At 48.4% G+C, this 27,010-nt stretch overlaps 1 protein-coding gene across 1 annotated transcript; it reads left to right on the top strand.

Moving 5' to 3' along the window:
* Positions 1–9,095: 9,095 nt before the first annotated feature.
* OR2AT4 (olfactory receptor family 2 subfamily AT member 4) lies at positions 9,096–10,067 on the top strand (the record flags this gene model as incomplete). Its single annotated transcript, XM_082498075.1, has 1 exon — positions 9,096–10,067. The coding sequence occupies one exon, from the start codon at positions 9,096–9,098 to the stop codon at positions 10,065–10,067; it is 972 nt and encodes a 323-aa protein (XP_082354201.1).
* Between the last annotated feature and the right edge of the window lie 16,943 nt (positions 10,068–27,010).

Genomic DNA, 27,010 nt, shown 5'->3' on the forward strand with positions numbered 1-27,010 from the left:
ACAGCTCTCCAGAGAGTCCTGGAGGTGGGGACGAATTTTCTTTCTGTGCATATTCCTGGGCGAAGGCAGGGAATAAAAAAAAAAAAAAAATAATGGATGTAACTGACAATTTTTAGCTAGTTTTGTGCCAGCGAGGATTGCACCCATCCGCATCTTGAGCGGATTCTAGGGACATCCTGGTTTCTCGTCAGCCTCAGTTTCCCCATCTGCAAAGTCAGGGCTGTTCATATGAATTTCTCAGTGACTCAAGTCGCCGCCACCCACCTCTCAATTCGCTGTGCAGAAGCCCCCCCAGCCCTGCCTATAAATTCGGGGCTGCTCATCCGAAAGAGCATCCCGGAGGCTGTGGGGGGCTACGAGCTGCATGAGACCGGCTGTGCGTTGGGGTATCGCTGAGTCCTTCACCCCTTCTTAACAGGGCAGCACGTGCCTCGTGAAGAGAAAATACACGGACACAACGGGGGAAGGAAGGTGTCGTCCTCACCCTGCCCCAATACTCCTCTCTGTTCCCGGTTTTGCAACTTGAGCTGTGGGGGTGAGTCATAAAGAATTCACGTGCTGTAGGGAAACGCGTTTTTACGGCATCCAAATACTGCTTAGATCTAGCCGTGTCGCTCACCCTGTTCATAGCGTTACCCATTTATTAATCTTCCCTTATTCAGCTATTTTATTAAGAAGTGATTGTGCACGCTCGGCGAAACCGGGTAGCTGAAGAGGGACATTCAGTTTTTTATGCACACAAGGAGAAATGAGCATTTTACTACCCAGAACTTCTGAAATTCTAAAAACGACGGTGTGGACAATAATCTTTTAAAACAGGGCAAGCCGTGTTCATTATTCCGAAAGCACCTATACGGGACCACTCCCAGCTCGAGCAGGGAGCAGCGTGGAGGGGAGCTAAGGTGAACCCAGATCTGAAACCTGAAATCCCCCCATCAGTAGGACCAGGCGAAGCTCACCGAAACCGGTAGAAGATTGGTTTAAAACAGGAAAGTTCTGTTTTCATGCAGTGGGAAGCACATCTCGGCAATGCGCAGCTCATGAGGCTGCAGAAGACCAGCAGGTCAAAGGAAGATTTACAGCCCACAAAGCTGTCGAGATGCAGAGGACCAGCAGGTTGAGTGGATGGAGAACAGGTCCATGAGTAGACGGCGAAGGGACAGTGTGACGATCTTGGGTGCTGGGGTAGTGTGAAGGCAACAGAGCCCAGGAAGGGGCATCTCCACCGCGGGCAGCAGACAGGATGAGCTGGGCCATGGTCTGATGCAGCTGCGCATCAGCTGTGCTCTTATGTTCTTGGACAAACACTGCTAGTTGATTTTCGTGCAGATATGTTATTTTTATTTTCTTAAAAAAAAAAAAATAGTGAAATAAAGAACGTTATTTCAGATGGCATCGATGTAAGAAATTTTGACATAAATGATATCTTCGCTGGATCTTTTCTCTTTAAATTTAGCATAAATGTGAAAATGAAAGTATTTTCCAGCAAGTCATAATTAGGAGAATGAAAGCACTTGCACTACGCTGGGACATCCGCAGGGTACAGCAGTGTCCATGGTTTTACTTATAGGAGAATAAAAAGTGGCTCCAGGATGACCCCCCAAAGTGTAACCTCTCTCCATAGACCAAGTCACCCAGAACTTCTTAACATAGAATCACAGAATGGTTTAGGTTGGAAGGGACCTTGAAGATCATCGAGTTCCACCCCACTGCCATGGGCAGGGACACCTCCCCCCAGCCCAGGTTGCTCCCAGCCCCGTCCAACCTGGCCTTGAACACCTCCAGGGATGGGGCAGCCACAGCTTCTCGGGGCACCCTGCGCCGGGGGCTCACCGCCCCCACAGGCAACAATTTCCTCCTAATATCTAACCTAAATCTCCCCTCTTCCAGTTTGAAGCCATTCCCCCTCGTCCTATCACCCCATGCCCTTGTAAAAAGTCCTTCCTCAGCTCTCCTGTAGTCCCTTTAGGGACTGGAAGGCTGCAATAAGGTCTCCCCAGAGCCTTCTCTTCTCCAGGCTGAACCACCCACCTCTCCCAGCCTGTCCTCCCAGCAGAGGGGCTCCAACCCTCCCAGCATCTCCGGGGCCTCCTCTGGCCCCGCTCCACCAGCTCCATGTCTTTCCTATGTTGGGGGCTCCAGAGCTGGAGGCAGTATTCCCCATGGGGTCTCCCCAGAGGAGAGCAGAGGGGAAGAATCACTTCCCTTGACCTGGCAGTGCTGAACAAAACCCAAAAACAAACAAACAAACAAACAAACCAGTTTAAGACCTTTAAAACTTCTACGGCTTGCTCACTGCGACCTGTGCAATTGGAGGCTCGGGCTCCCCGAGTCTTTGGCACACTCCAGCACCGGCCGGACAAGCCCTGGTTACGCCGTCCCTGGATATTAATTATTCTGAAAAACATTTCTAAATCTCCAAAGATCTGCAAGCCACCGAGAGACCAATTTGCATTGTTTTCACTGGCGTTGCCACCCAAGTGTAAGAATTAGTATTTCAAAACTAACATGTCTGGAAATGCAACTTCTCCTTAATGTGTATGGGGAGTATTTTTAACATGAGGATCCAGGAGCTCCGCCGTCGAGGGCACCACGTCTGCTCAGATGCAAGGAGAAATTCAGGTGGGAAACTGCTCCAGGAGGAGTACGTTAGAAAATGCATGGGAATGAGCAGAGTCATCACCCGTCCTCTTTGCGCTGAGCGTGATCATGGCTTAGCGTTGACGTTACTTGCTCTCATGTCCACGGAGCAGGGCCAGATCCTGCCTCCTGCATGTAGAAAAGGGGACGCGCGCCCTTGGTCTTCTTGCACCAAGAAGTGCTCCAAGAAGTGACCATACAAACCAGATGAGCAATGGGAGGGGGGGACAGGGTAGGAGCAGTAGCAGTGTTGATTTGCAAATCGGCAATTTTGGAAAACGTGCAAAAAAATCCTGGAGATTTACATATTGAGGGAAGGTGAGGGTGGGACATGGAGGGTTTGGGCTCCAGGCAGGGAGATGAAACCATAGGGAGCACCAGTGAGACTCACACAATGGCAGAGAGCAGAGGAGAAGTGATTCATGAGCTGGAGGAACAGAGCGTGGCAGTGGGAGAAGGTAGCTCAGACAAGTCTGAGGGCAAAAGGAAGGAGGGAGAAGAAAAGGAGACGAAAAGAAATATCTTATGGGTTGTAGGCAATGAACTGAGCTGAACTAGCACGGGGCTTTGGCTCTTCTGCCATCCCAAGGGGTGGTCCAAGCCAGGAAGAGTGGGAGCTCCCAGGGGAAAGGACTTGGCCTTCAAGAGGCACCAGAGTCTCATTTGGGAAGGTCTGGTTGCGTCCTGTCTGACAGCTCTGCTGCCCTGATCCACAGCTGGCCAGATGTGCTCAGGAGGGGGATGGCGTGGGGAGGGAGGTTGCCACTTGGTGCAACCGTAGTACAGGGAAGGGAGTTGTCCCCCACCCAGACACTGGCACAGGTTACTCAGAGAAGTTGTGAAGTCTCCATCTGTGGAGATATTCAAAAGCTGACTGGACACAGTCCCGGGCAACCTGCTGTGGATGATTCAGATGATCTCTAGAGGTGACTTCCAACCTCAACAATTCTGTGATCTGGTCATTTGTCTTACAGCATTTAGCAGCCTCCTTTGCTGACATCTGCTAGTCACACTTGAGCAAGTCCCTGTGGCGCCATGTGTAGCATTTTCATGGCGCAATTTCTGCAGCTATTCCAGATGTCTGCTTCCAAATGAGATGACTTTCCCCGGAGGAGCATCTCTCCCACCATGGCCTGGAGCAGGAACAGGGACCTCAGATCTGCTGAGGGTGGAAGCATTTATGCTGACGTCTCCATTCTCCTGCCACCATGGCCATCCCACCTGGGACAGATGCAGGCTGGTCCTACAGAGCTGTGCTCCTGCAAGGAGATATCTCAGATACCACCAGACATTTCTGTGCTCAAGACCAAACAACAATCAAGTCGAGCAGAGTGCTGTGAACCACCTGACGCCCTGAGCATCTCTGTCCTGTCCCCAGGGAAGCCAGTGATGACCTTTTAAGCTGGAGCAGCTCTTAGTCCTGCCTGTGTGGGTGTTTCACAGAATTGGGCAGATCGATAAAACTGCCGTCCTGAAGGAGGGATTGTTGTCCTGTAACACATTTTTCCACCAATTTGTTGAGAATGAGCAGAGGCTGGATAATCCCAGGATCGTCTACAGCGGGTGTATCTGAAGCTACCCGTAATTAAAAATTAAATGATAACTGACAAAACAAGATCACAGCTGAAATGGTTTATAATCAGCAGTGAGTTCCTCCTTCGTGCCACGCAAGAGACATCTTATTACCCGTTCTCCTCGAAGAATATTATAACTAAATGTTCAGGTGACCAAAGGTAGGGGAGATTTTTCTCATCCATAGTCCAAGCTCAGGAAACCTCAGTTATGTGGGTTTGTCTGCCTGGAAATGCAGCTGGTGTCCCCCTGTCTGTCCCCCGGAGCAAGATGCGGACTGCAGGACAACATCCACAGCAGAAACGTGACGAAGAAGGAGTGAACCTCGCACCAAAACCTCAAGTATTGTGAGGGCTTGGAGGCTATCAAGGACACTAAGTCCATTCAGGAGAGATTTTGCACAGTTCCACCACATTACTGTTTGTGGCTGTGATGGTTTTTGGTCAGGATGTGACTGGAGAATGGCAGGGGTGAAATATTCATGAAAATATACTGAGGATTTAGAGATGGATGCAAACCGTCCCCTGCAGTAAACGTTTATTTCAAAGATTCTGTTTAAAAGCTATGGCATGAATCCCACACCACACTTTACAAATAAAACCAAACTGGGGTCCTTCTTTGTGTCCTCAGATTCCCCAAAAGATCTCAACCTCTTGCCAAGCCCTCAGTGATGCTCTCCTAACCCAACCTCCCCTAGTCTGAGGATTCAGCCCCAGGATGTTGGACCCAAGGAACCGGTGCCAAAAACCCCATCTATATTCTGGCTCGACTTCTGCCAGGGAGCATCCTGGGCAAAATGACTTTGAGGACGCACTCCAGGAGCACCACCAGATCCCACTACCTCACACAGCTCTTCAGCTCTTTCATTTATCAGAGACGTGACCGCAATTTGGAGGAATAATTGGGTCGGAGAAATGTAAATGAGATTGGTTTGAGGTTTTGTTATGTATCTAGATGTTACCTACCTGAGGCGCAGGTGGGGGCATTATTCACAAATGTCTCATATTGTAATCATATTTTTTCTGTATGGTGTCCAAGGACACATCCTGCACCACAGAAGACTGAGCATGTCAGAGCTCAGGATATTAGAGGATATCAGGATTATTATCAGGATATATACACAGGACAGGACTTTGCCATTTCTAATTGCCATCCAACAGCTCTCACTGAAGGATGGTTAGGGGACAGAGAAGATATTTACGCAGGAATCTGGAGCAGGAGGACATTGGTCTGGGAGAATATCTGGAGAAGGAGTTTACTTTAGTAGCCATGAATTGCTCCTCAAAGGGAATGTCTCCCTCCATTGACTGTAGAGCCAGGTGGCAGTATCTTCTCATGCCACGTGCCTGGATTCACCAGTCCACGCAGCTCCCAAGGGCTGTCGTTCTCCCCCTTGGCCTCAGCCACACTTGACAAAGCCTCCCAAAGAAGAAGCTGTGAGGTTCAGAGGTGATGGTCTCAGGGCGAGGAGATGGGCTGCTCACAGAGGCAGCCTGGTTGTCCGTGTAAAGGGGTTGTCAAGAAAGACAGGGAACTGCTGGAGAGGGTCCAGCAAAGGGCTGTGGAGATAATGAGGGGATTAGAACATCTCTCTTATGTGGAAAGACTGAGGGATTTGGGGCTTTTTAGTATAGAGAAAAGAAGATTGAGGGGGGATCTTATCAACGCTGATAAATCCTTCAAGGGCGGGTGCCGGGGGATGGGAGTGGTCTTTGTTCAGTGGTGCCCAGTGACAGGACAAGAGGGAACGGGCACAAACGTGACCATAGGCAGTTCCATCTCAACCTGAGGAGGGACTTCTCTCCTGTGCGGGCGGCAGAGCACTGGCACAGCTGCCCAGAGAGGGGGGGAGTCTCCCCCTCTGGAGCCATTCCAAACCCGCCTGGACGTGTCCTGTGCCACTGCTGGAGGTGCCCCTGCTCTGGCGGGGGGTGGCACTGGGGGAGCTCCAGAGGGCCCTTCCCACCCTCACCAGTCTGGGATTCTGCGAACATAGCTAGACATATCTAAGCATGGTGCACAGAGCAGTCCTGGGCTCCTCTCTGAGATGGCATTAAGAACAAGAGGTCAACCTGCAGAGATGGCTTCCAAAGAAACTCCCGAGCAGCCAGAGAAGTTGCCCAGCCCAGTCCCGTGCACGTTGTCTTTCCGGTTGCCCACTCCTCCTGCGCCAGCTGAGCCACGTACCAGGCTTGACCTGAAAATCCTGGAGAAAAGAGACAGAGCTAGAAGAGAGACAGGATGGGATCCTCTCTGGTTGCGTTTGCATTCGGGCATGCCCACCTTTGAGAGAGCTGCTGCTGGTTCTACCTGAGAGCTGTTCCTCTGCCTTGGCCGTGTACTACATCTTCAGTGTATGTCAGGTGGTGCAGAGGGGGAGATGGAGACTTTCACACCGTCCAGAGTATGACTCAGGCATTGGAAAGGAAATGCCAAAGGAAGGGTCAATATTAAACCATTGGAAGCTCCTCCAGATCTGGGAAGAAAGACTGGTGTTCCTCCAGTGTTTCTGCACCAGCCGTTGCCCAGGCCTTGCTTGACACAATGACGCACTTCCACCACACAAAAAACTTCATGCAGTGGAAAACTCTTGTCTATGCAAATCTGTTTGTACGATCTCCACCTGCTGTGACCTGCGGCGTGCAACAGGGGGATTCAAAACTGTTGAGATGCTCTATTGGGAAAATGACGTGTTGGTCTCCCAGCTCAAGGCAAGAAAACATCACGGAGAGCATCTCTGGGGAACATCTCTTGAGGGGGAGCCGGGCAGCACGTTCAAATACGTTCAATATCGGCAGCGGCTTTCCCCATTGATTTATTGCAGGAGCTTTGCACTTATCGCTAAGGATAACATTAAGGAAGGAGAAGACCTTGTTAGAACTTCAAAGTGCGAGTGAGTTATTGTTGCTACGATTCTGTTAATACGATAATATTTTTCTGACTAATTAAGTGTTTCGTTTTGATTTACTTTGTTCTCATGGGGCCCAAAATGGAAAAATATTATTGTAATACATGTCAACAAGCTCCAAAGAACGAGAATTTGATCTACTGTGTCTGAAAACAACTTCCAATCAATGCTAATTTTAAGGACATTACATGCTGGCAATTTTAATTCAATACAATACATTATCTTGTTTTTTTTTTAATAGCGTGGCGTTGTTTATACAAATTACATCCTTGAAGCTTACTAGTTTGGAAAAAATAATAACAAGAAAGAGAAATGGAGAAGGGTAGATTAGATGAGAGGTAGAGAGCAAACAAAATATCAATTATATTTAAATCTCAGTGGGGCAGAAAATCTATTTATTTGTAATATTAAATGGATCTCTCCTATATGGTTATGGAGATGACTTTCTGGGTGAAAGGTAAGACTATCTAAAAATTACCAGAGATTTAATAATGTTAGGAAATTGCATGAGACCAACCATTACTCTCAACCACCTGTGGCCAAGCACAAAACATTTCCAAGAGAGCTTTATTTCCCTTCTCTTAAATTGGAATAAGGAAACCAAGAAAAGACATAAAAACTTAATTTAGCTTCATCTTGCCTTCTTTTTTTGGCATAAACCTAATGAAAACAAGGGTGTTTTTTCTTCTGAACATGTTCTTAGTTCTGATTTACTCAATGTTAGAGAAAATAGATAAATTCCAAAGGAATTTGCACCTATGAAAGTGCAGCAGCAGTTTCATGGCTTGGATAGAAGGTGCTGGAAGTTTCCAAAATGTTGCTTTATTTTGCCACAGCAAACAAGCGTATTCCGTAGGGTTTGGGCAGAACACTCCTTTCTAATCTGCATTAAATCTTTATGAGTGACAAAGGAAGTATTTCTATTGAGAGGGAAGAAAATCTGTGTAACTCAGAAGTCTTAAAAGCTCATAAAGTAAAATAAATGGAAAAGTACGACGTGCTCCTTCTTACCCTTCCTGGCGAAATCCAAAAAAGTATCACAAGTTTATATGAATAATGCAACTGTAGAGCTTCATTATGTAAAATAAAGATGTGTAAGGGCTGTAAACTGTCGCACATCACGTCCTACTCCATCAGAGCCAAAGTCACTGACGGATACTTATTCCTAGTTTTTTATTACGGTGTCTTTGAACTTCATGAATCTCTTGCACATTTCTTACCGTGGTGGTAAAAGACATGATGTTGACCTACATCAGCCAAAAAAAAAAAAAAAAATTACTGAGAAAATTCCTTTGCTTTTATGTACCAGGAAATGACCTGGAAGTCAAAAGAAATTCTGTGTTTTCATCTGAATTTCAGCAACAGCGGCAGAAATTGACTGTGCGCTGCAGTGACCGTGGGAAACGCAGTGAGTTGCCAGTAGCCAACGAGAGGTAACGTGGGTGTGAAAAACAGTGATGAGAATGACTTTGGGCAGCAAAGATTGCCATAATCTAGCAAAAGAGAGATGGTTGATTGACTGCTTCTGAGCTAATTCCCTGAATTCCCTTAGAGAAGAGAAATGGGTATTTCCACAATGCTGCTCATCTCCTCCTCGGTGCAGAATGGGGCCACGTCCCCCAAAACGCTCCTTTTCCCCACAGACCAGAAAAGGGACCCAGGATGACCAGTGTAGATGGGGGAAGCTCTGCATGCAGAGCTCATCCAAAAGCTAGGTGAGACAAATCATGACCAAAGCTGAAGAAGCGTGCCACCTATAGGAGTCATCCACATCGTCAACAGAGAATCCAAATCATCTTAATTGTGGGTTAGAGACAAGAGGGGCCGAGCTGTGTCTTGCAATGTGCTCAGTTTCACCCAACGTGTGTTTTCCTTGCAGAACTTCTGCAAAGCTCCTCAGGGAAACATCTTCCCGCACATCAGCTTTTTTCCTTACTCCCTCTTCATCCTTGCAGGTGTTTTGACCAGCCCCACCATGGAGAGCTGCGGCAGCAATGCTTCCACTAAAGTCTTTTTCTTGGTGGGGTTTCCAGCTCTCCAGGATTTCCAGACCCCCCTCTTCGTTGTGTTCTTGCTTTTCTACCTGCTGATCCTAGTTGGTAATGCCATTATCATCACCGTGGTCGTGGTCGACCATATGCTCCACAAACCCATGTACTTTTTCCTGATTAACCTCTCCATGTTGGACGTGCTGTTCACAACCACCACTATCCCCAAAATGCTGGTGATGTTCCTGGCCAACGCTAAAACCATCTCGTTTCAGGGCTGTTTTCTGCAGATGTACAGTTTTCATGGGTTGACGGTAACCGAAGCGCTTCTCCTGCTGGTCATGGCTTACGACCGCTACGAAGCCATCTGCAACCCCCTCCATTACCAGGCCAAGATGACAAGAAGAGTGAACATCCAGCTGGCAGCGAGCGCCTGGATCACTGCACTGCTCATACCCGTGCCCGTCATCACGCAGACCTCTCGGTTAGCTTACAGGGACACAACCAGGGTTCACCACTGCTTTTGTGACCACCTGGCAGTGGTACAAGCCGCGTGCCCGGATTTCAGTGCTGATTTCCAGACCTTCTTGGGGTTCTCCATTGCTATGACAGTGTCGGTCGTCCCTCTGTTGCTCGTCACCCTCTCATACATACACATCATCCTCTCCGTACTGAAGATCAACTCCAAAGAAGGACGCATGAAAGCTTTTTCAACGTGTACTTCCCATCTGCTTGTGGTGGGCACTTACTACTTCTCCATCACTGTGGCGTATATGTCCTACAGAGCGGACATCCCCGTTGATGTCCATGTTGTGAGCAACGTTGTCTTCTCTATTTTAACTCCGTTGTTAAACCCCATCATTTACACTTTACGGAACAAGGAAGTAAAATCTGCAGTTAAAAAGTTTGTTTTCCTGAAAATCTTTCCGCTTTCTAAAAAATTGTATTTATTTGGGTAAAATTTACAGCAGTGCAGAAGCCTCATGCCATTTATTATTTCAGTCCTCTGGTTAATTAAGACATCACCACCTTTAGAGTTTTGTTTGGTTCCCCTGAACTGTGGTATCTCCTCTGTCAATGTATTTCAGCCTATTTCTCTGAGGTTTTTAGTAAACTTGCTGTAATATTCATAATTTTCTAGTTTGGTTTCTATCCTTCAGTGACTACATCCCTGATGCACTAAACAAAGCCACGAATGCACGAAATAAAGCCGAAAATGCACTAAATAAAGCTGAACTGGAGCGCTGCCGCATTTCTTTATGCTTTCCCCTCCGCATTGCACCGTGGAAGACGCGTTATTTTAATTCCTCCATTTAAGAGTTTCAGGGGTGGTAGCAGTTATTTTCCCTGCAAATGACGGAGGTGACCCTGGGCTGTTATTCCTGGGTGAGGAAACTACAAAATCACTTTACAGGACTGCAGAATCGCGGGAAACATTAAAGATAAATTAAGAATGCAGCACGTACAGCTGGATGAAACGGTGCCCGCGTGCAATACGGTGCCACCAACCACCTCTTACATCCAACAGCCTGATTTACAGGTTCCTGCATTATGAAAGCCAATGTGAAGTCACTAAAACACCACGAACCTCAAATTTAAGGCAGAGGTGCTATCAAGCATCAGAAAGCATGATTGTTTATCTGGAGCTTATTTAATTCATTTTTTCTTCCTGATCAGGCAGATAGTTGGGTGTGAATGAGCATCTCTGACCTTTTGAGACATGACTGAATTTTTTCGAAGATTAACATACTGAAATATATGTCTTCCCTATGGCATCTGTTTAACAGAACCTTTCAAAACTCACTAAAGGTGTTGGGGTCTGCATCAGGGATCTGGGGGAAGGCTTGGGCTATCTCCTCACTCATTTTTCGGCTATCATTTTTAACTCCAGATGCTGATTCAACCCATTGCTCTGATAGCCCACGTAAGACTAGAAGGGTCTCGATTTCTCCATTTCTTTAGCCTCCTGTGACCAGCCTTCAATGCTCTTGGCCACCTCTGAGCAGAGGACCTCCACAGCCAAGGGGGCTCGAGAGGAGAAAATGTTGCTAGGTGGGCAAGGAGGTGACATGGTCACTTCTCCTGCACCATCCACCACCAAAAATGTACACGTAGATTGGGAACTAATTGAAAGACAGTTAAGAAAGAGTTCATCTAACCATAGCAGTTGATTTTGGTGGAAGATGTTGTTTTTAAAATGTTATTTAAACATTCAGTGTTTCCCATGACACTGAGTCCCCAACATGCAGAGCATCACCTCTATCACAAGTGTGCGAGTAGGACCCGTGAGCTTGTAAGAGTCACTGAAGGCATTTGCATGGCATCCTCTTGGTTGCCTAAAAGTGTCCACCACACTCGGGTATAGTCTTTTGCTCCAAAGGAGGAGGCACCATGGCATCCAGAGAGGGGACAAAAGACGCCTGTGAGATTTTTAGCACATGAAAACTCAGCGCTGATCCCCTGTTCACAAGAGAGGAGAGCTGCACACGTGTTGAGAAAAAGGTTTCCACCAGGGATCCTGCAGACACACTAACAAGCACACCAAGTTCAGCTGCCTGAAGAGCTTCTGTGGGACCAGGATGTCTCTAATGAGCTTTGGGGACTTCCAGGGTTAGAGAGTGGGTGCCAGGGATCATTAATTTTTCCCTTGGTCCCAGCTTTTGCAAACTGTGGCCTTTGGGTCTGAGAGAGCTGACGTCTCCTTGCAGAACAAAGATCGATCACTTCTAGTTGGACAAAAGGAGTTTTCGGTTGAAATCCCCTCCTAGCAAAGCGGTTAGCAGCAAAGAACTATTCACAACGACCAGTAAAATGTTCTTTTTTTATTACTTGCACAGTTAAAAACCTAAGCAATTTCCACTTTGATGTTACTCACTTCCAGCTGTAAGATCTCATTTCACTTTCTGTCTGACACCAAATCCCTGTTGTCCCTGTAAATTCACATATGAGATGATCAAACTCTTCTTTAGGAAATGGGTGCCATGGGGCGGTCATTGTAATACATGTTTTCCAAAATTTTAACTGTTCTCATGATTTTTCTCCCAACCCTCTTTATGTTTTAACACTCTTCTTGAAGGGTAGTTATAAAAACTCGATATAATAATCCTGTATTGGCTGCACCATCATCAAACAGAGATTACCACTATTGAATCCTTCCAGCATTCCCCACTGATATATATAGGATTGCTCTACTCCTCTCAATGAGTCATTTGCAGAGACAAGCGTTCCCAAGAAAAAAAAAAGTAGCCCTAACTATATGAATTTCAGCTACTGCTTTGATTGCATGGATTGACCTGGACAGGCTGGAGAGTTGGGTGGAGAGGAACCCAATGAAATTCACCAAGGGCAAGTGCAGGGTACTTCACCTGGGGAGGAACAACCCCACACACCAGTAGAGCTTGGGGGCTGACCTGCTGGAGAGCAGCTCTGTGAAAGGGACCGGGGAGTCCTGGGGGACAACAGGGTGCCCACAAGCCAGCGATGTGCCCTGGTGGCCAAGAAGGCCAATGGCATCCTGGGGGGCATCAAGCAGAGTGTGGCCAGCAGGTGGAGGGAGGTCATCCTCCCCCTCTGCTCTGCCCCGGAGAGGCCACATCTGGAGCACTGTGCCCAGTTCGGGGCTCCCCGGGTCAAGAAGGACAGGGAACTGCTGGAGAGGGTCCAGCAAAGGGCTGCGGAGATGCTGAGGGGACTGGAGCATCTTTCTGATGAGGAGAGGCTGAGGGCCGTGGGGCTGTTCAGTCTGGAGAGGAGAAGGCTGAGGGGGGATCTCCTCAACGCTGATAAATCCTCCAAGGGGGGGGGTTGGGGGATGGGAACAGTCTTTTTCCAGTGCCCAGTGACAGGACAAGAGGGAACGGGCACAAACGTGACCATGGGCAGTTCCATCTGAACCTGAGGAGGGACGTCTCTCCTGTGCGGGCGGCAGAGCACTGGCACAGCTGCCCAGAGAGGGGGGGAGTCTCCCCCTCCGGAGCCATTCCAAACCCGCCTGGAGGTGTCCTGTGCCACTGCTGGAGGTGCCCCTGCTCTGGCGGGGGGTGGGACTGGGGGAGCTCCAGAGGTCCCTTCCCACCCTGACCAGTCTGTGATTCCGTGATTTTTCCAAGTGCCCCAAGGATCGGAAGCAGCCAGCGCATCGAGCAGGGAGCTGTGCAGAGCCCACCATCGTGGAGGCGCTGAGCCCAAAGGGGTATTTCCCAACCCAGCAGGGCTTGCATGCCTTTTTTCATCTGCTGCTTGGAAACTCCTTCCATAGCCCTGGGATGGGGCTCTGGAAAGGGATTAAAAATTCGTTGCCCTCTGGAGGAAGAGTGAGCACGGTCTGCGAGGAAAGGGGGAGTGCTTTGCTCTCCCCTCGGCTAGCCATCAGGAAAAGAAGAATTAAGCCGTGGAGAAAGGATGCATTCGTGTTTCCCCCAGCGCCAGTGGGGTGGATGTTACCAGCTGCCATAAAAATCCCATGGTGGTCCTGGGTGATGGCTCGTAACCACAAACCGCGGTGGGAAATCAGCCTCCGCAGCCACAGGGGTGAGATGCTGAGACCCACCAGCAGCACCGCTCCTCCCCTTCCAACACCCATGGGCAAACTGGGGTGAAAAAGCCCCAAAAAAACTGAACCGAAACCAAATACCACTCGTCACTTCTTACAGGTTGGTTTCGTTATAAGGGAATCAACCTCCCCCAAGCCGCAGGTGTCCCCTCTGTGTCCTTCACAGGAGCCATCTACAGGAGCTGCACCCATTGCTCCAGCACAAGCGCCTTCATCTCAGGAAATTATTAATATAAAGCCATTACTTGGAGTTTTGTCCCCCTTTGCACATCATGGCATTGCTGAGACTTAGTCTTGAGGAAGAGGGGATGTTTCTAGGACATCCCGAGAAGGGACGAGCCCTGGTGCAGCACCTTGCTGGGGGCAGGACTATATAAAAGAAGGAAATCCACCCAAAGGATCTTACATAGTTTTTAAATAGTTTTCCCCTCGTACAATGTGAGCTGTTCGTTTACTTTGAGGGACTGGACTATTTTACCCGGGTAAAGCCTGACACTGTTCGTCGCTCGAGAGGGAAGCAAAGACCTCGGCTGGCTCTTAACATCTGCATCCAAGGGCAAGATTCGAGCAGGCAGGGTAGAGGGGCTTGCAGCCGGCATTCAGAATAACATTACAGAACAGAACTACCAAGATAGGATGCTAAAGCCTTCTCCGCTTCCCTCATTCATCACATTTGACAATATAATAATTCTGCCTAACAGCTAGAGACCATTTCCAGCTAATATTATTTGTTATCTGCAGCAATAGCATTATACCAATATCCAGAGGGTCATGCAGCTGCCTTTTACAAGACATTGCATTCACGTAATGCGCTTTCTGCTCCAAACCTTCATCTCAGTTTTATAGGAAACAAAAAAAAGAAATAAGAATTACACCGAGCAGAAGAACCCGCAGACTCCAAGAACGAGTCTTCCAGATGTGGCTGGGTATTTCCGAGCCATGAGACACAGTCTGGTTATGAATGTGAACCCCCGAATCCTCCCCATACCCAATCTGTAGGTCAGCCAGAACAACACTGGGTAATACTTTACTCTCCATCCAAGCAGCAAATTCCTCACCTAATGCTCATTATTGTCCTTAAATCACTCCAGTGCTCTCCACCTCACCTTCGGGGATGTCAGCCCCCCTTCTCCAGCCCCTCCACATCTCAGTGGCTCAGACCACTCTCCTTTCTCAACAGAAATCTTGCAGGAAAACCATGATTTGATTATTATTTTTTTTCCCCCCTGATTTCAAAATGAAATAAAACCAGAAAATCATATCAAAAGATGTCAGGTTTTGCATCAAGCTAAAACTGTGTGCACCCCAAGGAGCTTAGCAGTGCCCACATCCATCTGCTGGTCTCCCCCTCCATCGTGAGAGCCCTCTCCCCCTCGCCTGGCTGCTCCTTCGTGCCTGAGACACCCTTCCCAAGTGGGTCATGAGCTTATATGTCATGCAAATTATGTGCACACGGCTGCAAAGCACAGGCCAGATTGTTTCAAGTGCCATTATAATAATAGCTTAAAAGGACATAAGTGTTTATGTAATCTATTTTGCAATCAGAACTCTTCTGCAAAAAGTTCTTGCAAAAGCAGATGTTCTTTTTCCATGGTTCCCTTATGCTCGTCATCAAACACAAGAACTTCAAAATACTTTTGCTTTCATTGTTTTTCTGTTTTGGTTTGCTTGTTTCTGCCTGGCGTGAAGTGAAAGCCTCACCCACCATGGTGCTCCACGGGGAAGGCACCCAAGGGTACCCTCCCACACCTCCTTCTCCCCCTAAAAAAAGCACAATGCTCAGTGGGATCACCCAAAAGCCTCCAAAGAAACCCCTGAGCACCACAAGCAACACCCCGTTCCCCCCCAGCTGATGTCTCCCCCTTCTCACCCATCAGGGCCAAGCTCTCCAGCTGGGCTCTTCCAAAGCCAACAAGGAAAAAAAGAGCCATATTCAGGGGTAAGTCATCTTGCCTCTTGCATTTCTCCACGTGGGATGGTCTGCACCTGGAAATGTTTGCAGTCGCCAGGGTGATGGGGCTGGACACTTCTTCTCTCTTTAAAGCAGATCAGTTCTGGTCAGCTCACAGGGGATCTTGCTGCGGCATCACAGCAGGGAACTATGAAGCCGTGAGGTTTCCGGGACTCTTTACAGATGTAAAAGCCAGGGAAATCTGGGTTGGGAAATGTCACAACATCTGCAGTAGAGTGATACGCATTTTGACTATTTTTTTTTTTTAATAGAATAAAAACTGAACCTGCAGGTTGAGAAGTGGGTGTCCCTGCAGGCAAACCCCCAGACACACAGCTTCTCCACTGGGACCTGTCACGGCAGAAGTCCCAGCATCTGGAGAGTGAACCCATCATTGTCTCGGTGGTTTAACACCATTTTTCATCGTTTGTACCAACGGTGCAGCACTCAGTCACACGGATGTCTGTTTTTTTCCCCTCTGCTTTTTGCATAGATTTTTTTCTGCGGTCGCCTGCATCCCGTCGCTCCCGGAGAGCTGCATGACATTTGCTGTGTATTTGTCATGCTGGGAGAGTCTGAAAATAGTCAAGGGGGGGTGGGGGGGTGGGGGGGAGAATTTTTTTTGTACACAGAAGAAGAAAAGCCTTACGGCCTGAACCACAGGGAGCCCGGGGAGCAGCTGGGAAGCACTCCCAAGTCATGCTCTACTGCAACTTCCCTGCTTGATGGCTTTCTTCACCATTTCTTCCACGGAAATCCACACAGCTGCAAACCCCACCAGGAGCTGGGCGTCTTTAAGGGTCTTCCACGAAACCCTTGGTCTTCCCTGCAGGCCTCTACTTTGAGATATCTCCTTTCCCATGTCCTAGGTGGGTGACCTGTCCTTTCAGAGAAGTGATGTTGCTGTGTTTGAGATTAGATGGCTCCTTTCACCCGACCAGGCAAGAAGGGATCAAGAGGGAACCTCCTCCCCGTTCCTGCTGCCGAGAGCCTTCTCCTTGGTCCCTCTGCCCCAGGCTGGTGGGAGCAGGGGAGACATCACGTCCTGGAAGGTGCTTTTCCCGTGTGAGGTTTGCTCCTTGCGCTGGGGGTGAGCTGAGCTCTCCTGAGAAGGAGAGGCAGATGTGCAGCGTCTCACCGTGAACCAAATCCTCCAGCTCTTGCTGTTAGAAAGGAGGGGGCTCGGGGAGGTCACTGCAAGAGTCCTGTTTGGCCCCACACACCTTTCTACGAGTCTTCAAGGCGAGAAAAAGTAGTAGCATCCTTCTGCCCCTGCAGCAAAGGTGAATGGTCTCCTGGGCTGCATTAAAGATGTTGCCGGCAGGTCGAGGGAGGTGATCCTTCTCCTCTGCTCAGCACCGGTGAGGCCACAGCTGGAGTGCTGTGGCCGGTGCTGGGCTCCCCAGTACAAGAGAGACAGGGACATATTGGGAAGAGGCCAGAGAAGGGCCACGAAGATGCTGAAGGGACTGGAGCATCTCTGCTGTGAGGAAAGGCTGAGAGAGCTGGGACTGTACAGCCTGGAGAAGAGAAAGCTCAGGGGAGATCGTATCAAAGTCTGTAAATACCTGATGAGAAGGTGCCAAGAGGATGGAGCCAGGCTCTTTCCAGCGGTGCCCAGTGCCAAGACCAGAGGCCATGAGCACAAACTGAAACACATGAGGGTCCTTCTGAACATCAGAAAACACTTTTTGCTGTGAGGGTGACAGAGCACTAGCACGGGTTATCCAGGGAGGTTGTGGGGTCACCAACCTTGGAGATATTCAAGAGTCATCTTGACATGGTTCTAGGCTCTAGGTGGCCCTGCGTGAGCAGGGGGTTGGACCAGATGACCTCCAGAGATCCCTTCCCACCTCAACCAACCTGTGATTCCGTAGCAGCTGGGGGAGATGCTTGGTGTGGTTGCAATCCCACTGCACACCAGGGAATTACTGCAAAACTATGTGAATCCTCATTCCTCGGGGTGGGGGGTGGGGGGATGGAGCTTTGTGAGCAAGATATGGGCTTGTCCTGCCTTTGTGTCACTTTGTACGCTTCTCAGCCCTTGGATTTGCTGTCCATAACAGCCATTTTATCCATTTGCCTCCAGGAAGCTTCTGGTCTTCCCAGCGTGTGTGCACAGATGCACGGAAGTAGGATTTTCTGGTCAAACCTGAATCTGGTTAAGTTTCTGTGGTACTTTGTGCTTGGGTGTATTTTAAGCGTGTCGGTGGTGTAGTTCCTCTGCTTGATAGATGCGCTTGTGCTGGTTTGACTTTGCAAACTGCTTTATGGATTAAAACACAATATTCCCTTCGGTCACAGGCTGGAGAGGTGGAAATGCAAAAACACCTTCTTTGGTGAAACACATTTCTTATTCATAGTATCATTTATGGTTTTAGGAGCAGCTGCCCAACTTATATGTAAATTATACTTGGTAACGTTTATCAACTTCATTGCTAAGGAAGGAGGATGAAGGTGAATTTAAAACAACAACTAGGGAAAGGGCTGCAGCCCTTGGCGTGAAAAAGACTGGATTTGCTGACTGTAGGTCATTCAATCCAACGGGGAACTGCTGCTCTGGCTCCTCCTGCAGCGCAGAGGATCATAGAATGATTCAGGTTGTAAGAGATCTTAAAGATCATCTCATTCCAACCCACCTGCCATGGGCAGGGACACCTCCCCCCAGCCCAGGTCGCTCCCAGCCCCGTCCAACCCGGCCTTGAACACCTCCAGGGATGGGGCAGCCACAGCTTCTCGGAGCACCCTGCGCCAGGGGCTCACCGCCCGCACAGGCAACAATTTCCTCCTAATATCTAACCTAAATCTCCCCTCTTCCAGTTTGAAGCCATTCCCCCTCATCCTATCACCATATGCCCTTGTAAAAAGTCCTTCCTCAGCTCTCCTGGAGCCCCTTTAGGCACTGGAAGGGGCTCTGAGGTCTCCCCAGAGCCTTCTCTTCTCCAGGCTGACCCCCTCCACCTCTCCCAGCCTGTCCTCCCAGCAGAGGGGTTCCAGCCCTCCCAGCATCTCCGGGGCCTCCTCTGGCCCCGCTCCAACAGCTCCATGTCCTTCTTATGTTGGGGGCTCCAGAGCTGGAGGCAATATTCCAGGTGGGGTCTCACGAGAGTGGAGTACAGGGGCAGAATCACCTCCCTTAACCTCCCTCAGTCTGTTTCTGGTTTAAGTAGGAATCTATGGATATCCATATCCAAGAGGGATTCGAGCAACTGAGACTGGGCACCCAGTTTTCCCATCCGCACCAGTTCCCCGCCACCTCTCATGCCTCTTTCCCTCCTCACAGCCCTTTTCAACCCCTGCAGTGTGTTGGGGTGGGACAACCAGGGCTCAGCCAGCGGTGTCCCCTGCAAGCCCCGGCAGCAGGAGGGATGGAGCAAAGCAGCAAGCAATCACCACTGGAGAAGAGAAGGCTCCGGGGAGAGCTTATTGCGGCCTTCCAGTCCCTAAAGGGGGCCTACAGGAGAGCTGGGGAGGGACTTTTTACAGGGGCATGTAGGGATAGGCCAAGGGGGAATGGCTTCAAACTGGAAGAGGGCAGATTTAGATGAGATCTTCGGAAGAAATTGTTGACTGTGAGGGTGGTGAGCCCCTGGCGCAGGGTGCTCCGAGAAGCTGTGGCTGCCCCATCCCTGGAGGTGTTCAAGGCCGGGTTGGACGGGGCTTGGAGCACCCTGGGCTGGGGGGAGGTGTCCCTGCCCAGGGCAGGGGGGTTGGAACTCGATGATCTTCAAGATCCCTTCTAACCTAAACCATTCTGTGATTCTATGATTTTTTAGCAACATGAACACCGCGGGAACGGGACCCTCCTGTCTCTTGCTGGCAGTGGCAGCTCTGCTACTGGGCTGGAGCAAGGCAGGAGCAGCACACAGCACATCCCCAGAAGATTCTTCTGCTTTCCTGGCTGTTTTCTACCTTTAAGATGTTAAGAGTCACGCGGGAGATGATCAGTTCCTTGAGGAAGGTTTTGTTTTGTGAGGAAGATGAGGGCTTCTACCCCTACCTGGGAACCTCGGCAGGAGCTTAGTGCCTTGGGGCAACGATGCTTTTTTACCTCATCACATGCAAAAAGCTGCAATATTATCGTACCCAATTTATCACCCTTTCTCTGGTGGATGAGATCTAACTTCAACCCTATTTCATACCTCCTGGCTACCCTCACCATTGTGTTCTCATCCTGGGAAGAGTCGCTCCCGCTACAGCTCCTCACAGCAGGATTTCCTTTGATTCTTCCCCCAACAGCTCTGTTTTGCTTAATTTAATCTTACCTACATTTGGTTGTTATGTTTTGCAAATTATCTAGCGTTTCTATTTTGAAGATCTATGGAAGCCTGTCAACATTACTCCATCCCCTCCAGCAGCCGCTGTACGTTTCCTCCTCCTTTATGTTTGAATGGTCCTTATTTTCTGTCTTTTACCCTCCCCCAAAAAGTCCCCAAAAGGAACAAAGTTACCATGGGTTAAAAGAAAACATCTCCTGTAAATAAATACCTGGTTAATGGAGATGATGTACACAAGGGTAGAAATTAAAGGGGAGACAGCCGGGGACTGGTTAGAATCCCACGTAGTTTGGCGTGGTTTCTAAAAACTGTCCTCCGCGGTTTCTCGTACGCTGAGCTTCATTAGAAACCAGCATTAACAGCAGAGAGCCGCTCAACCACCTCCTTTATACCTCTCATTGAAGACAGATGGACTCACGAAATTTAAACACACCAATTTTTTCAAACCTTCACTTCAAATCCTCCTTCTGCGCTGCAGGGGTGAGAAATCCGTCATTGCCTGGTGTGATTAATGCCCTTTTTCCCTACATGCAGAACCTCTTTCAGGTTTTACTGAAGCATCAAGAATCATCTACGCCGAAGTAACGGTGCCCAGGCGGCTGGTGGCAAAGGACAGGACCTTCACACAGGTCATCTGCTTTGTAGGAAATGCTTTTTCCACCATGGGTCTAGACCATGGGCTGAGTAAAATCAGCCAGTAAATAGTGTTTCCGCTGTTGGATTAATTTCTGAAATCAATCAGTGCCTCGGCGTTCCAGGGGGATGCGTCCTATTTAATAACGGCAGAAGAGAACCACCACGTCGTCCATCTGACACAGGCAGAGTAAGGCTCTTCCCCAGTTTTCCTTCCCCTGCTATTTTTTGCACAGGGCGATTACAGGGAATTAATTAACCTGCACCAAAGATTTCTGCTTTGTTTTTTTCAGAAATTTGACAGCCAAGGACATCCCCGTTTTCACGTACAGTCTGGAGCGACACCTGATAAATGAGTTTCCACATATTCAGGTAAGTTTAGACATCTGCCAAGGATGCACCAACGGGCAGAACTAAATGACCTCCTCCTCCTCGCAGGCTCATCCGAATATACCAGTGGATATTCAAAGCAAGGGATGGCTTTCTGTTTTTTTAAAAAAATCATTATTTTTACACCATTTGTTTAAGAAAAATGAGGGAAACAGTATAAAGACTGATAAAAACTGGAAAAAGCAATTTCAGATTCATCAGCACACTTGATTTCCCTTTCAAACTTTTGAAGTTTTTAAAATCATTTCACTCCATCAAAAGAAAAATCGAGAAATCACAAAATACCCCCCGGAAAATTCATCATTATCCAATGATGAGCTCTCAGGCTCCTGCGTTTTCCTTGCTTCCCTTCTTTGCTTTCACTTGGTTTTTTTGCACATGAACCACCCCTCCCAAAGCGGTGAAGGGTGGATTTGGGGAGGTTTTATGTGTCCTTTTACTGATGCAGGGTTTTTTTTGACCACGGCATGAGAGCTTTTCCCACAGCCTGAAGCCACGTTTGCACCTCGCAGGACGGCTGCTACTATGAGGGGTTTGTGGAAGGTTCCCTGGGATCCATCATCTCCCTCAGCATGTGCCTCAGGATCAGGCGAGGCTCTTCGCAGGGGAAAAACGGGGTTTCGGTCTCAAATTACCTGGGCTGGGCATTTCTCTCCCTTTTTAAAGCAGGTACCATCACTTCTGCGTGCAATGCTTCCTGGTGCATCCCGCTGCTGACATGCAAATCTTCAAACGCAGCTGAGATTTTTTTTTTTAGCGTTACAGTTTTTACAGCATCTCAAGTATAGGTTTTAAAGGCAGATACGAGCACAGAAATGAAATTTTTGGCCAAGCAATGTGCTTTATATTCTTCTGGCAGCCTGTAAGCAGGCAGCAGGTTCGACACGCCAAGACAGATCAAAGATTTACTTTAAAGACAGTAAAGCAGACAAGCACTGCTCGAGAAACTTTCCTCTTCAGGCACAGTCCACATGTGGGATGTATTTATTTCCGACAGTGCAAGCGCTGAACACGTGGCAGAAAGCGTATCTGTGCGGGAATAACAGTCTCCGGCAAATCAGACTTCCCAAGACACAGCATTAAAGTGGGGGTCACCCACAGCCATCACCTCCATCCCTCTTGAAGTTCCTCTTGTAGAACTTACTCGCTTCATAATATCAGTCAAACGGAAAGGAATACCAGCGTAACCTCTCCTCTGAAGATTAAGAGGATATTTTAATGCACCGCGCACAGCTCAGCAGTTGCGTTATCCCTCTGCAACGTTATCAAACCCAAACCTTCGATCTTCTCCAGAAATATCAGTCCCGGGGAGCAGGAGCTGCTTTTTCTTAAAGAGATCGTCTTAACTTTGAAAACGTTTAATATTATTTTGTATTACTTCCGCTGGCTTTGATGGAAGGAAGTCATCCAGCCTTCCACGCAGCCGTCCATGATTTACAGCACCCAGCAGAAATGCCCACGCTCTGCTCCGGCGTCAGACTCCTCACAACAATTCTTGGCTTCCTTCACAGCCTGGATGGGGGAAACCGGCGATTTTTTTCCCATTAAAGACCTTCTTGATGAGTCCACTAGCACCACTGCCTTAGCAAAGTCTTCTGGGTTTCCAGCTCAGTGTTTGGTGAGGCCACATTTTCCTATTGCGATATACAAACCAGTTGTTATGAACATTTTAGGACTAAATAACTCAAACTCCAACAAAACTAAACCCCATTGAGCCTCTCTTATAAGACCAGGCATGAGATAGAGATTTGGCAGACCTACCTGCACCTTCTTTCTCAAACAAGCACCCCAAAAAGTCTCTGAATTAAGTGAATTTTTTTTTAGGATGCAAGCTTATTAGCAGATGCAGCTTATTTAGCTGCAGTGTCTACACAGGGATAAACAGATCTTAAAGATGGATGCTCCTTGGAAGAGCCACAGCGCAGAGGTTTTATTGCCTTCCCACTTTCATTTAATATATGGCATTTATCTGTAGCTTCTTTACTTTTCCCAAAAGCTGCGCGATTGCTCTTTGCAAGATGGCTGTCTTACATATCCTAAAGCTCAGGCACGACACTTTTTTCCCATCAAAGATCTTTTAGGTGAGCTCCTTGTATCTTCTCACAGGATCCCTGCCCACAGGTGCACTGGTATGAAAAAGCTAAATCTTTCCATATCACATTTTTCCCAAAAAAAAACACCCAACCATAAAATATGGGCTGATCCAAATAGCCCTGAACCCCAGAGGTGGCTCCTGTGGTTTCTACCTGTTGGTGAGATAGACGGGGCTGCCCCACATCTCCGGCCATGCTGTGATGAGCACCCTGCACCTTGCTTGTTTTTGTATTTACTAAATAATTTCAGAAGTCATTTAGTTCGCGTCTCTTACTGTCTTCTCTGTTTGAAAATTCGCAGTGGATTTTTGCCAATTGGAGCTCTGAGGTACAAAATCGAGGCCATGGAGAACTCCTCAACGTTTCAACACCTCATTTACTGAAGGGGACTGGAAGGTGGCTCATGTTGGCTGCACCAAGTACCCAAAGAGCACAAGAATCACCTGCCTGAAGACAGAGAACTTGCAAAGGGGAGTCGTAAAGTCCTTGTTATGGAAGTAAGGACATCCCATTCACTCACGTCGCTGTCACACACTCGTGTGTATACATACGGGTTATGTTAAATGCTGGGAGTGAGCCAACCATCGGGGAAATTCCCGTTGCATTCATAAGAGCGTGGCAGCGGGTTCACGCTGTAAAGTATCTGCGGGTCTGGAAGCAAAGAGGATTTCTGTGCAGTGACCGTGAGCAAAGCACCCTCACATGGTATAGAAACTATAACTACAGCCATGCCTAAGCCTCACACTGCCAACCAAAGACCTCGTTTTGTTTCTGAAGGAGTGTTAGGTAGCACTTAGGTGCAGATCATCCTGCCCTGGGGTTGATTCTCGCTTGAGAACCCGTCCTGCTTGCAAGTCCATCTCGCAAACCCTGAAAAAAAAATATTCAAGTCTTAAAAATGGTAGTTGAAATGAAAATGGAAGTAGAAAAAAAGACTTTTTTTTTTTTTTAAGACAGTGATAAAGAGGGAAGCTGACATGTCTGTCAGCGCTGGAGGTAAAAGCAGCCGAAGGTTTCAATAAACAAATCTGAAATGTTGCATTATTTTTAAAGACAGTTAGATAACGTTTCTAAATAAGCTGTGTTCAGAGGCTGTCGAAGCAATGATTTCAATTGTTACTGAGTTTCCATTATAGATAATCTATCGACAATCCAGTACTTTACCGCCTGACTCCAGAAAGGAAAGTGCAGATTTGTGGACCAGGGATCTGCATCCAGGGTTCTTCCCTCCAGACCCTCTTCTTCTAGGGCTGCCCCACCAAAGAACCTGGGAAGGACGCAGCCTGGCAGGTGGGCCGTGCTCCGGGACATGGGTGCCATCAGCCTCTCTGACAGCAGTCTCAAGCTCCATCCCATAGGAAGATAGGATGACCCAGGTTGGAAGGGACCTCAGGAGGTCTCAGGCCCAGCCTCCTCCTCCACATAGGGTCAGCTCTGAGGTCAAACCAGGTTGCTCAGGACTTAATCCAGTTGGGTCTTGAAGACATCCGAGGATGGAGACTTCACAAGCCCTCTGGGCAACATCCTGCAATGGTTGAGACTTCCTTATTAATGTGTCAGAAATAAATGCTCTGAGGATGTAATTCCCCTTTTTTAGAGAAACCTCTGAAAACCTTCCAGTGGCTCTGTCTGTGCTGCCTTTCCCTTACCTCCTTCCAGTACCTAAACAGGGCCTACAGGAGAGCGGGGAAGGACTTTTTGCAAGGGCATGTAGCGATAGGACGAGGGGGAATGGCTTCAAACTGGAAGAGGGGAGATTTAGATGAGATATCAGGAAGAAATCGTTGACTGTACGGGCGGTGAGCCCCTGGCGCAGGGTGCCCCGAGAAGCTGTGGTGCCCCATCCCTGGAGGTGCTCAAGGCCGGGTTGGACGGGGCTGGGAGCAAGCTGGGCTGGGGGAGGTGGCCCTGCCCAGGGCAGGGAGGTTGGAACTAGATGATCTTCAAGGTCTCTTCCAACCTAAACCATTCTATGATTCTATGACCTGGAGGTGCGAGTCTTTGGGGCCGTGGCTGGGGGCCTCTCTCCCAGCAGGCATTTTTTGCTGAAGCGTTGTGAGCACTGAGTGAGGAGGAATTTTATGTCACCTGCCTTTACCGATGATACTCCTGCTCCTACATCCTATCTGTTTGCTTTTCCCTCATGGAGTAGCAGAATAATTTCGAGTCTCATCACAGTTCATCGTACTACTCTGATGGAGATGTTCGCAAATCTGCCAGCACGCTGCCTTAACCGCGGGTTGCTGGGATAGACGTTGAACAGGTTCCACGCCGGGTCTGACCCCCTCGGGACTTCATTTAATGCGTCTTTACATCTTGGCAGTAGAGATCGGCAACTGCTCTCTCTGTGCCTCTAATTAGTATTCACCCTATAGAAAGCAAATTTGAACTCTACTGCCCCAGATTGCTTAAATGACACGAAAAAAAAAAAAAAAAGCCTTAGCGATGTCAAAATGCACACATCTGCTGGTTCTCTTCTGTTCAGAAGCGCAGTTTCTATGTTATCAAAGGAAATCAGTTTGTTCTGACATCACTTGTTATTGGGTATTACTGATGCCGTTCTTTTCAGAAACACCTTGGTTAGAAAAATAGTTTATTTGCTTTGATTTGTGAATGCTTTCAGAGCTTGTGAGGACTTTTGTCACTGCTGCTCCTGCTTTCAAAAGAGCTGAGATAAAGTGTTATTTTTGTACCTACGAGCGTGGATTATTTATAGCGACAGTCTGGCCTATGCCAGCGTACTGTGATTGCATTCGGTGAAAGAAATAAAGAGTGACATTCAGAGATGCTGCCTCCTGATAATAATACGAAGCATTTAGATGAAAGAATTACTTATCAGCTCCCATGGCAGAAATATACTTTTATAAATTGCTACAATTTTGCTGAATTTACTGAGAACCTGCCAGGGAAAGAGGAAAATTTATAATAATAATAAAGCGGTATTTGTTAAACAGAGAAAAGAGATGAGTCCCTGTGCTTAAAATGACTTAACCAACAGCAATTTTTTAGCCATGCATACTTCTGCAGCAGCCAAACCATTTGGAAAGTTGTAATTCTGAGAGATAGAAACTACTCCTCCTCTCTTCTACCACCGAAACACCTGGGAACTACTCAAGAGGAAAGCTAACGTGTCTTCCTCACCCCTACCTCAGCCAATGCCAAAGCTACCAGCCGGGTGTCTGTAGGGTCATCTTCTTTTTCCCCTTCTCACTTGACCAAATCTGCAGATCTTGAACACTCTCACAGTCTCGCTGTGCGCTCACCCCACCAGAGGTGGGACATTGCTGCCAATCAGCAATACCTGCTCGGAGGAGAAGAGAGAGGAGGAGACATGTAAAGCATTTGGCACTGTTCCACATGACATCCTTGTCTCTAAATTGGAGAGACATAGGTTTGACAGATAGACCACCCGGTGGATAAGGAACTGGCTGGATGGTCGCACTCAAAGAGTCACGGTCAACACCTCCATGTCCAAGTGGTGAGCAGTGACAAGTGGTGTTCCTCATGGGTCACTGTTGGGACCGGTACTGTTTAACATCTTTGTTGGTGATGTGGACAGTGAGATCGAGGGCACCCTCAGCAAGTTTGTCCATGACAAAGCTGTGTGGAGCAGTTGACACGCTGGAGGGGAGGGATACCATCCAGAGGGACCTGGACAGGCTGGAGAGGTGGGCCTGTGCAAACCTCATGAAGTTCAACAAGGCCAAGTGCAGGGTTCTGCTCGTGGGCTATGGCAATCCCAAGCACAAATAGAGGCTGAGCAGAGAATGGATTGAGAGCAGCCCTGAGGAGAAGGACCTGGGGGTGTTGGTGGGTGAGAAGCTCAACGTGAGCCCACAATGGGCACTCACAGCCCAGAAAGCCCCCGGCATCCCGGGTTGCATCCCCAGCAGCGTGGCCAGCAGGGCGAGGGGGGGGATTCTGCCCCTCTGCTCCGCTCTCGTGAGACCCCACCTGGAATATTGCAGCCAGCTCTGGAGCCCCAAACACAAGAAGGACGTGGACC

The sequence above is a fragment of the Vanellus vanellus genome (assembly GCF_965231255.1).
Source record: "Vanellus vanellus genome assembly, chromosome: 1".
Classification (NCBI taxonomy): domain Eukaryota; kingdom Metazoa; phylum Chordata; class Aves; order Charadriiformes; family Charadriidae; genus Vanellus; species Vanellus vanellus.